General features: G+C 41.1%; 1 protein-coding gene across 1 annotated transcript in view; it reads left to right on the plus strand.

The window, feature by feature from the left end:
• The window catches only part of FAT4 (FAT atypical cadherin 4), a 365,514-nt gene that overhangs the window by 304,182 nt on the left and 48,852 nt on the right, over positions 1-12,480 (plus strand). Inside the window, exons 7-8 of the mRNA XM_069743926.1 lie at positions 8,041-8,221; positions 9,133-9,380. Of these exons, the coding sequence (XP_069600027.1) occupies positions 8,041-8,221; positions 9,133-9,380 (429 nt within the window). The remainder of the gene's footprint in view (positions 1-8,040; positions 8,222-9,132; positions 9,381-12,480) is intronic.

A 12,480-nucleotide genomic window follows, 5' to 3' on the forward strand; every position in this document is an offset into this window, starting at 1 on the left:
ACACCCATCTTGTCTTGGTATAATGCAAGAATAGCAGGAAGGTTATTATACCGTATAGGTTTGGGACCTTTACAGATCACTACTTTTTGCCCAGTTTGCTTTAAATCCACAGCTTATTAATTCACATGTTTTTCTAGTAGAACATGAATTGTGAAATGGTATCACGCTTGTGAAATATCTCCATGCGCTTGCTATAGGTTTATGGAAACATATAAAAGTAGAAGGAATGTGTGATCAAAAGAGTTTTGTACTGTTTAATCAGGTTTTTATATTAGTAGGTTGGTAATTCATTTATTTTTAACATCATATATACTAATATGTGCTTTACTGTACTTTAACCCCTTAGTGACGGAGCCAAATTTTTGAAATCTGACTAGTGTCACTTTATGTGGTAATAACTCTGCAACACTTCAACAAATCCCAGTGATTTTGAGATTGTTTTTTCGTGACGCATTATACTTTATGATAATGGTAAATTTAGGTCAATATGTTTTGTTTATTTATAAAAAATACCAAAATTTGAGAAAAATGGTAAACAATTAGCAATTTTCAAAATTTTAATGATTATCCCTTTAATCCAGATGGTCATAGCACAGCAAACCATTAATAAATAACATTTCCCACATGTCGGCTTTACATCAGCACCATTTGTAAAACACGGGTATTACATACCTGGTAATGTGTTTTTTCATGAGACATGACTGCACCACGAGAGAGGGGATCCGCCCTTCAAGGACAGGAAACCTTCAAGATTTCTCTCTCCACATCAGTTGTTTTACAGAGTATGAGAGGAACTCCGCCGGTTAGTGTACACATAAATAATGCATCCTATACGGTTCCAATCACCAACACCCGAGAGAGTGTATAAAACTAATAATGCACCCAACTAATGGCGAGATCAACAGGGTGGGAATATAAGGGTGTCGTCATGTCTCATGAAAAAACCCGTTACCAGGTATGTAATACCCGTGTTTTTCCATCATACATGACGGAACCACGAGAGAGTTACAGAGATTTGTATTCTTTTTTAGGGATGGATCACTGCGTGTAACACTCTTCTCCCAAATGTGAGATCAGAGGTATCAGATAGGTCTAACCTATAATGTTTAAAAAATGTAGACGGAGAGGACCAAGTGGCCACCTTACAGATTTGGTCAATGGTAGCATCTGCTCTCTCCACCCAAGACATCGCCATGGCCCTCGTGGAGTGGGCTTTTAGACCCTGTGGAACAGCCCTGCCTGCACTACTATACGCTAAAATAATGGCCTCTCACCCATCTAGTGATAGTTTGTTTTGAGGCTTTAAGACCTTTTCTTGACCTTTGGAATGAAACAAAGCCCTCTGTCTCCTCTAGAATTTTGTCACCTCTAAATACTGTAAGATACATCTCTTGTCATCTAGGCAATGGAGTCTCTCCTCTTTCTTGTTGCTAGCATTAGGACAGAAAGAGGGTAGGGTTATATCCTGGTCCCTATGGAATCTCAATAGCACTTTGGGGAGATATGCCGGATCTAATTTTAATACAACTATATCGTCCATAATTTGTGTGTAGGGAGGATCTGCCGATAACACGTGTAAATCCCCAACCCTACTGGCCGATGTAAGTGCCACTAACAAGGATTTTTTAATGTTAGTACTTTATCTGATGTTGTATTTAATGGTTCAAAGGGGCTTTCTTTCAAAGCTGTCAATACTAAATTTAGATCCCATGTGGAGGAGTAGGGGATGGAACAGAGTCAGCTCTAATATACGGGCTCGGATAAACTGGGTCACCCACCTATTGCTTGCCAGGTCACAGTTAAATAGGGCTGATAAAGCTGAAATGTGCTCTTTGAGGGTACTAACAGCCAATCCCAGATCTAAGCCCTTTTGTAGGAACTCCAGTATTGCCACTATCGGGACCTCCACATCCCTTTTGGCCCTGAGCTGGACAAGAATTTCTTCCATATTCTCCCATAAATCTTGGTCATTACTGGTTTTCTGCTACTAAGCAAGGTTGATATATACAGACCACCACGGGGAACATATGTAATTGTCTGTCATGCATTCTCAACGCTATGGATGAGCAAAAGCAGAACAATAAAGAAAACGGACACTCCAACATGCAAACCTTATAACCCAAAAGAAAAAGTGGAGTTCAAGTCCCAAGATTTTTTTAAATAAAGGGCATAATTTTTTTACAACAATCCATATTGTGTATAATTACATAATGAACAATAATACATTATAAATATCAATAGTCATAGAGATCCAACAAGAAGGAACAGGTGGAAGAAGATCAGTGGATGCGACAGATATCACCACATATCTCAAAATATAAAGTGCAACGTGCCATGTTATTAATAAATTAAAAAAAAATCTTTGGACTTGAACTCCACTTTTTCTTTTGGGTTATAAGCAAAGTTGATATTATACCCACTGAAAACACTTCTTTATCTAACAACAACCTTTCAAATGCCAGGCTGTCAAATGCAGGAATTCTGTGGGTGGCTGAAGGGACCCTGTGTTAGAAGGTCCTGGTTCTCTGGGAGAATCCATGGGTCCGTCACTGACATCACTCTCAGCCAGTAAAACCATGGTCTTTTTGGCCAAAAGGAAGCTATTGCAATCACTCTGGTCTTGTCCTCCCTGATCTTCTTCAGAACTGCTGGAATAAGACATATCGGTGGGAAGGCATACAAGAGTCGTGACTTCCATTCTATGCTGAAAGCGTCTACTGCCATCGGTCTGTCTGCTGGGTTTAGGGGGCAGAACTTTTGCACTTTTTTTTGGCTTTTGAGGCAAAGAGGTCTACACTGGGTCTTCCCCACATGTGTACTATTTGTTGAAAAATTGACTTTTTTTTTTTTGGAACCATTTTCCTTGCCTCAAGCAGTTCCTGCTTAGAAAGTCTGCTCTCAAGTTGTCTACACCTCGGATATGCAGGGCCGATAATGAGAGGAAGTTCTGTTCTGCCAGAGCCATGAGTTTTTTGGTTATCTGCATCAGTGACCGACAAAGGGTGCCCCCTTGGTGGTTTACATATGCAACCGCTGTTCGGTTGTCTGATAGGACTCTCACATGATGCCCTGTTAAGTGTGGAAGTAACCTCCTTAGTGCTTTTTTGATTGCTAGGAGTTCCCACTCGTTTGAGGATAGATTTTTTCCTCTTGAGCCCAGGGGTCTTGGACCCATAGTGTGTCTGAGTGAGCTTCCCACCCCCAAGGACTGGCATCCGTTGTGATTATTTTGGAGGCTGTGTATGTCCAGGGGACTCCTTTCGGAGATGACTCTATCTGTAACCACCATCTGAGCGATTGGAGTACAGAGACCGGGAGAATGAGCTTCTGCTCTGGCTGCCCCTGAAGTCCAAGGTCGTTTTGCTGCACACACCATTGCAGTTCTCTTGCAAGGAACTGGGCCCATTTTACTGCTGGTATGCAGGAGGTTAGGGGCCCAACGCCGATGTGGCTCTTTTTAAAGTCATTTGTGGCTTTTTTATTGTTGTTATAACCATTTGTTTGATTTTTTCCTCTTTTTCCTCTGGGAGGCAACACTCTTGCGCCACCGAGTCTACCGTTATCCTCAGGAAATTCTGGACCATCGCTGGCTCCAGTTTGGATTTTTTGAGGTTCAGTTGACATCCTAGTGTCTGTAGTGTGTCCATCACCATTCTGACATGCTCCTGACAGTTAGAAAATTTTCTCCCCACTATTAGGAAGTTGTCTAAATAAGGTATTTTCAGAGTATCTTTCTCTCTAAGATGTGCTGTGACCTCTGCAATCAGTTTTGTAAATACTCGTGGGGCTATTGCTATCCCAAAGGGCAGAGCCCTGTACTGAAAGTGACATAACTGGGACCCCATCTGAACTGCCACCCTGAGAAACTTGCGATCTTGTTGTCTGATTGAGATGTGGTAATAGGCGTCCTTTAGGTCTAGGACTGACATGTAACACTGAGGATATAGGAGTGTCACTGCTGATTTTATCGTCTCCATTTTGAATGATGGGATTATTAGATACCTGTTGAGGCCTTTCAAATTTATGATTGTCCGTTTTTTTATAAGAAAAAGAGGGAATAAAAACCTTCCATTCTTTCCTCTATTGGAACCTCTTCCAGGATATGTTTGTCTAGGAGTGATGTTACTTCCCCTTCCAGACTCCTGTGTTTTTCTAGTGGGGACTGTACTGGAGTCTGCATATATCTTCTTGGAGGCCAATGGTGGAATTTTAATTTGAGGCCTGAACCCACAATTTGTCTGATCCATGGGCTGGATGAGATCCTTTCCCAGGCTCTAAGGAAGTGAGAGAGCCTCCCTCCCACCTGAGAGGGACCGTCACTGGGAAGGCTTCTTGGTATCTTTGGAGGGCTTGCCAAAATAGATGCCTTTCCCTCCTCTTGACCGCTTGCCCAAGTTGTTTCTGTCTCTATACTGCTGTCTTCTGAATTTTTGGCCTCTATGAAAGGAGCGTTGAATGGACTGGAACGGCTGCTTTGGGAAATAATTCTTTTTGTCGCCGGCTTTTCCCCAACACCTCATCTAATGCCGGTCCAAACAGGAAATTCCCTTCACATGGCAAAGAGCAAAGTTTAATCTTTGCCTGTGTATCTCCTGGCCAGCATTTAAGCCATATCGCATGGCGTCCTGTGTTGGCTAAAGCTGCTGACTTTGCTGCCAGTCTAGCTGAGTCTGTTGATGCTTCACCTAGAAATACTGCTGCTGCTCTTATGGCCGGTATTGCCTCTAGGATAGTCTCTCTGGGAACCTTTTGTTGTACCTGATCCTCCAGGTTATCTATCCATATTTTTAGGGATCTGGCTACAGAGGTGGCCGCGATAGCTGGCCTTAGTGCCCCTGCCAAGGCTTCCCATGCTGTTTTTAGGCAACTATCTGTTTTTCTGCCCAGAGGTTCTTTTAGAGAACCTAAATTCTCAAATGGCAGGGAGGAGTTTCTGGCAACTTTTGAAATTGCCACATCAATCTTTGGAGCTCTATCCCAAGATGAGGATGCATCCTCCTCAAAAGGATATCTTCTCTTTAGGGAGTTGATTATCTGGGACTTCTCTGGTTTTTGCCATTCCCTCTTAACTAGTTGCTGTAGCTGTTCATTAATAAGGAATCACCTCCGTTTTTTCTTTTGCAGACCACTGAACATAAGTTCTTGGGCTGTCTTTTTTGCTTTCTCGTCTACCAGCCCCATGGTAGAGTGAACAGCTTTTATAAGCATATCCGTAGCCTCCGCTGGAAATGTATCTGACTCTGAAGAATCCCTTTGGGATGCTACTGAGGGGCTGGATCTGTCCCTAGATCTGGTATCTGTGTCAGCTGTCTGTAACGCTTTCACAGACCTACAGACCTCTGACTGGATTAGAGATCTTAGGCTCTCTGTAAAGGAGGGTGTTTCCTCCGCCACTGTCTTGTTAATACACTCCTGACACAGTTTTTTACTCTAGGATGTTTTTAAAGGCTTTTTACACAAGGGACATTCCTTATTCTTAGCTTTTGCTTTATATTTTTTGGGGACCTCCTATATTCCACCCCCCAAATGTATGTCAGAAAAGAAGAGATAGATTGAGACAAGAGAAAAGAACAGACATTAGCTTGCTGGACTTTCTCGAAGTTCACTTACCACTCAAATGCTTAAAAGTACGGGTAATGGATCCGGAGGTTGACTGGTTTTCTCCATGATTCCCAGTGAGACTAGGGACCCCTCCTTGGTATGGTGATCTGCCCGCACGCCTTCCGAGCGGCTTCTACTGCTGCCATGGCATATCTGTCTCTTCTCACTTGAGCAAGACCGCCTCTCCTGCACCTCTTGATGTGGCATTAAATGTTCCAGCGAAAAACTCTCCATCTTACACACTACCACGTAACAAGAGCAGTCACAATCAACCTGGACTGGTTAGTGACACAGGGCAGCATTTCTGATTTCATTAAATAGCCTCCTTTCCCTTTCTTTTTTTTTTTAATTAATAGATCACCTGGTTGTTCCTGCCACTCAGTACTCCGGCACCTGTGTGCTGTAATCAAGTGTGAGCGTGCACAAAGTAACTATTTCTGGTGCTGCGCTGATGTTAGTGATTGATCACCTGGTTGATCCTGCACCTGCCGGCCGCTTAGCACCCCAACATGTGCACATTGTGTGCTGACCTGTGCGCGCACCGAGCAACCACTTTTGGGGTGTGCGCTTGTCTCTTGACGCTCCCTCTGGTCCCTGCTTGATGCCCCGGGTCCTGAGCCAGCGATGCGCGCTTCCTACTTCCGGCCACGGCTGCGCCTGCCACTCACCGTGAATGGAGGATCCGTGGTGAGGATAGGGCGCACAACCACTCACCCACTCCCCCCTGCATTCCAGCGCCATGACGTCCCGCCATGCTGCCCCCATACGTCGCTCCATCTCTTGGAGGAAACACCATGCTGCTCCTTTGCAGGTACAATTCGGGGGGATGCTTTGAGCTCAACAGGGAGTATATCCATATTTCCAAGGAGTCCTTAATTGCCCTGGCACCGAGGTGCTTTGCAGGCTGCATGGCCACCATAAATCAACAGGGAGGGGCACCCATTGTGACCTCCGAAGACCAAAATAGCAAGTGGATTTTTTTTTTGCGGCAACAGGGATGGTCACTAACCGTGGCCTCCGAGGCTCCATCTTCACCCGGGCATTCGCCTCCTGGGCTGTGGCCATGCTTCGCTCATGGAATACATGGCCCCCGAGGCGACTACCGGTACCTGATGACGGATGCAGCAGACCAGTGCCTGCCCAAACCCATCCGACCCAGGTCCAGGCATCCTATTCTATCTTCAAGATCTTCCATCTTGAGGGTTCCCCATCAAGGACAGGAAACCAACTGATGTGGAGAGAGGAGCTGCTCCTTTTATCTTGAAGGTTTCCTGTCCTTGAAGGGCAGATCCCCTCTCTCGTGATGCCGTCTTGTATGATGGAAAAATGTTATTTTATTTTGTTAGCATTTTAGGAGGTTTAATAATGTAGCAGCAATTTTTCATTTTTTCAAGGAAATTTACAAAAAATTTTTTTAGAGACTTATCCATGTTTGAAGTGACTTTAGGGTCTGATATATTGGGAAACCCCCAAACGTGATACCATTTTAAAAACACCACCCCCTGACATATTGAAAACTGCTGTCAGGTAGTTTATTAACCCTTCAGGTGCTCTACAGGAATTAATGCAAAGTGGTATGACAGAAATGAAAATGTGTATTTTTACCACCTAAATGCCGCTAACTTCTGAACAGATTACTACAGCCGTCAGACTCTAAGGCCACTATTTGGTTGTGATTGCTATGGCAAACATCAGGACCATGAAATCATGAGCTGAGGGCACCAATTTGGATAAAGAGGACGCCCCACACTCTGTTAACCATATATAATTATGTAGTCACTATTGACAGGAGCATCTAAGGGGTTAAACAGATACGGATGGTGCCGACACTGATCGTGGCTGATACAGCAAGTTGTCAGCTATAGTGTTCAGCCGACAGCTGCTGGATTGTCACATGTATGGGGATGCTATTCTCATATCTCAGGTCAGTTAAAAGACGTATTGGCTGTCATTAAGGGGTTAATTAGTTTTCCTTAATTCTGCTCATTTTCCAGCTGTAGTGTTCATATTACTGTACTTAGTTAATGGTTAGGAGCTAATAGACTTTAATTGTTTTTGTCATTATTACTGCATATGTATCATACTACAATATACTATGTATGTATTGTTATTTAATTTTACTTTAAAATGTATTACATAGTTAAACATCTGCCTGACTTGAAACAAGACATATAAAGAAAAGAAAATTTTTTCTTTTTTTTTCACTATGCTTTTTTCAAACTTTTTATTAAAAAAAACACAATGAACAGATGAGTGGCACCAACATGAGAACTAAAATGAACTAAGAATAATATTAATAATATCAAACAGCAGCTTGCACGTAAATGAATAAGAAATGATGTAGTGTTTCTATCACTCTTTATCTTCTTTTCAATGTCCTCCTTATTCGATTGGATTTCCATTACTTTTATTTTACTTTTTCCTCTTGTTGATTTACAGGGTCTCCTGCTCTCACTGGAACAGGTACAATTATTATCAGCATAGACGATGTCAATGACAACAAACCCACGTTTGCTTTAAGTCAGCATTTTATTAGTATCCCCGAAGACGCACCCACTGGAACCGATGTCCTTCTGGTCAGTTGTTCTGATCCTGATGCGGGTGTGAACGGAGTCATTCGGTAAGCTGCGTCACATGATTACATTTCCTCTAATTTAATTCGTTACAAGTTGTTCTTTTCAACTCCTACTGAAAACCACCTCCTGTTGTCAACGCCACTAGGCATCATGTGACAAACCATAATTTAACCTATTTGCCGCTACTATATTATACAAGGCAAGTAATGAGGATGTTAAGTTATATTGACAAGCCAAGTGCTACCAACTGAGAATTCAAGGAAGTCTAAGCAATCTTAGAATTTATTAATTAGGCCTTCGGTGCTAGCAGGACTTATTAAGGAACGCATCGTCTTCAAAGACAAAAACTGTGGCAACACAGACGTCCCAACAGAGCTGATTATAGAAAAAAAGCTGAGAAAATAATTTGTAATGCAAATGTATACAGAGTAACTATATATATATATATATATATATATATATATATATATTACACATTTAATTTCTAAATTATTATCATTTTATTGCTTGGTATGTTATTTCTGATTGTTGTATATTACATCACGGTTTTCCCACAAGAAAAATAGCTCTTTTGATCATAGTGTAGTTTGTTTAGGACCGATATTTGGTACTTAGTTTTCCATAAAGAGGTTATTTATTTTGGATGCAGATCATTAAGAGCGAGGATTTAGCGATGATAGTTGTAATATTAAAGTAATTTACAATGATCACAGAGGTTTATGTGAATCAGACACGTCATTAATAGAACATTAAGTCTTCTGCTTGGCTTAGAATTCATTAGGTAAATATCTCCATTTTAATGAGTTTCTTCAGATGTACTTTTTTTCATTGTTTTTAATCTAAGGGATATCGCTCTGGAGTTAGTGATATATAATCTAACACCAACATTTAATGAGTTTAATAAACAAGGAACCTAATGAATGAATATTAAATGACTTTCCTTTTTCTTAAATAGCTACAGTCTGCTTGGTGGGAATTCCCAGTTTACAATCAATCCTTCCACTGGTCAGATCATCAGCAGCTCGATGTTGGACAGAGAGGTGAAGGACAATTATACCCTTCTCATTATGGCTATGGATGGCGGTTCCCCGAGCTTGTCCAGTTCAACCAGTGTAACAGTGAATATCATGGATGTAAATGACAATCCACCAAGATTTTTACATCACCCTTATGTAACGCATATACCATCACCCACAGCCTCAGGTAAGAACTCCACTATTGGTTGTGTAGTGTACTTGTAACGACATTGTTTCCCATTTACAAACACTGTAAGTACAGTATATATATATATATATATATATATATATATGTATTGATCGATATATATTGACATATACCGTACAGACCAAAAGTTTGGACACACCTTCTCATTTTAAGATTTATCTAAATTTTCATGACTATGAAAATTGTACATTCACACAGAAGGCATCAAAACTATGAATTAATACCTGTGGAATTATACACTTAACAAAAAGTGTGAAACAACTGAAATTATGTCTTATATTCTAGGTTCCTCAAAGTAGCCACCTTTTGCATTGATGACTGCTTTTCACACTCTTGGCATTCTCTTGATGAGCTTCAAGAGGTAGTCACCGGGAATGGTCTTCCAACAATCTTAAAGGAGTTCCCAGAGATGGTTAGCACTTGTTGGCCCTTTTGCCTTCACTCTGCGGTCCAGCTTACCTCAAACCATCTTGATTGGGTTCAGGTCTGGTGACTGTGGAGGTCAGGTCATCTGGTGTAGCACCCCATCACTCTCCCTTCTGGTCAAATAGCCCTTACAAAGCCTAGAGGTGTGTTTGAGGTAATTGTCCCGTTGAAAAATAAATAATGGTCCAACTAAACGTAAACCGGATGGAATAGCATGCCGCTGCAAGATGCTGTGGTAGCTATGCTCGTTCAGGATGCCTTCAATTTTGAATAAATCCCCAACAGTGTCACTAGCAAAGCACCGCCACACCATCACACCTCCTCCTCCATGCTTCATGGTGGGAACCAGGCATGTAGAGTCCATGCGTTCACCTTTTCTGCGTCGCACAAAGACACAGTGGTTGGAACCAAAGATCTCAAATTTGGACTCATCAGACCAAAGCACAGATTTCCACTGGTCTAATGCCCATTCCTTATGTTCTTTAGCCCAAACAAGTCCATTCTGCTTGTTGCCTGCCCTTAGTAGTGGTTTCCTAGCAGCTATTTTACCATGAAGGCCTGCTGCACAAAGTCTCCTCTTAACAGCTGTTGTAGAGATGTTTCTGCTGCTAGAACTCTGTGTGGCATTGACCTGGTCTCCAATCTGAGCTACTGTTAACCTGTGATTTCTGAGGCTGGTGACCCGGATAAACTTATCCTCAGAAGCAGAGGTGACTCTTGGTCTTCCTTCCTTGTGGCGGTCCTCATGTGAGCCAGGTTTCTTATAGCGCTTGATGGTTTTTGCCACTGCACTTGGGGACACTTTCAAAGTTTTCCCAATTTGTCGGACTGACTGACCTTCATTTCTTAAAGTAATGGTGGCCACTTTTTTCTTTACTTAGCTGGTTTTTTCTTGCCATAATACAAATTCTAACAGTCTATTCAGTAGGACTATCAACTGTGTATCCACCAGACTTCTGCACAACACAACTGATGGTCTCAACCCCATTTATAAGGCAATAAACCCCACTTATTAAACCTGTGAAGTGAAAGCCATTCCCGGTGACTACCTCTTGAAGCTCATCAAGAGAATGCCAAGAGTGTGCAAAGCACTAATCAAAGCAAAAGGTGGCTACTTTGAAGAACCTAGAATATAATACATAATTTCAGTTCTTTCACTGTTTTTTGCTAAGTATATCATTCCACATGTGTTATTTCATAGTTTTGATGCCTTCAGTGTGAATGTACAATTTTAATAGTCATGAAAATGCAGAAAAATCTTTAAATGAGATGTGTCCAAACTTTTCGTCTGTACTGCATGTGTATATATCTATATGCCTATATAGATATATACAGTATATTGTTATATAAATATACGTGATGGTGGTCCTCCTCTCAAATGTTCATCAAGATGCAGTGCCATATAAACAGTGATTGATGTACCGGCTAGAGCAGCTCAGTTGGATAGTACTAAACATCAACTAGCTGCAATGCCAAACATAGCCATAATTACATGTTTTGAACAGCTGACATGTGCCTCTAACAGCCGCAGGTGGAATCGCGATCCACCTGCTGCTGTTAACTAAATTCTGATAATAATAATAATAATTTTTATTTATATAGTGCCAACATATTCCACAGCACTTTACAATTAAGTGGGGACATGTACAGACAATAAATTCAGTACAAGTTAAGACAATTTAAACAGTAACATTAGGTGTGAGGTCCCTGCTCACAAGCTTACAATCTACAAGGAAATGGGGGGACACAATAGGTGAAAAGTGCTTGTTATTTCAGGTCTGGCAATTATAATAAATAGGGATTTTCATATAAAGCTGCATGATCCGGTCATCAGCCTGTGTGTTTAAGTGATAGCAATCTCTGACAGCAGCATTTAATGCGCGCTTCAGGCAAGTGTGCCGGAAATCCCTCCCATCGGTGAACCCGTCACGTGAAAGCAAGTGAGCAATTCTGCTACATACAGGCGATCTAATCATCGTCTGTATGTAGCAGAGCCGACCGGATTATGGAAGCTTCTAGTCTTCCATGTAGACTATTGAATTATGTCAAAAGTAAAAAAAAAATGTTTTTAAAAATGTGAAAAGAATAAAAAATTATAAAAGTTCAAATCACCTCCATATCGCCCCATTCAAAATAAAACAATTTAGAAAAAAATCAGACATATACATATTTGGTATTGCAGCAGTCAGAATCGCCCGATCTATCAATCTATACAAAGAATTAATCAGACAGGAAAACGGCGTAGAAAAAAAGAAATCAAAACCCTAGAATTAAATTTTTTTGGTCGCTGCAATATTGCATTAAAATGCAAGAACGGGGGATCAAAAGATCGTATACACATCAAAATGTTTTCAGTAAAAACGTCAGCTCGGCACGCAAAAAATAAGTACTCACCCGGCCCCAGATCCTGAAAAATGGAGACTCTTCAGGTCTCGGAAAATTACACAATTTTTTTATTTTTTTTTTAAACAAGCTTTGGATTTTGTTTCACTACTTTAAAAAAAATAACCTAGACAGGTCAGTTTTGGTATTTGGTCAACATGGTAAAAAAATCCAAAAAACAGTTGTGGATTTTCACTTTTTTTTGCAATTTCACCGCACTTGGAATTTTTTTCCTATTTTTGAGTACACGTTATGGTAAAACCAATGGTGT

This window comes from Ranitomeya imitator, chromosome 1 (assembly GCF_032444005.1).
Source record: "Ranitomeya imitator isolate aRanImi1 chromosome 1, aRanImi1.pri, whole genome shotgun sequence".
Classification (NCBI taxonomy): domain Eukaryota; kingdom Metazoa; phylum Chordata; class Amphibia; order Anura; family Dendrobatidae; genus Ranitomeya; species Ranitomeya imitator.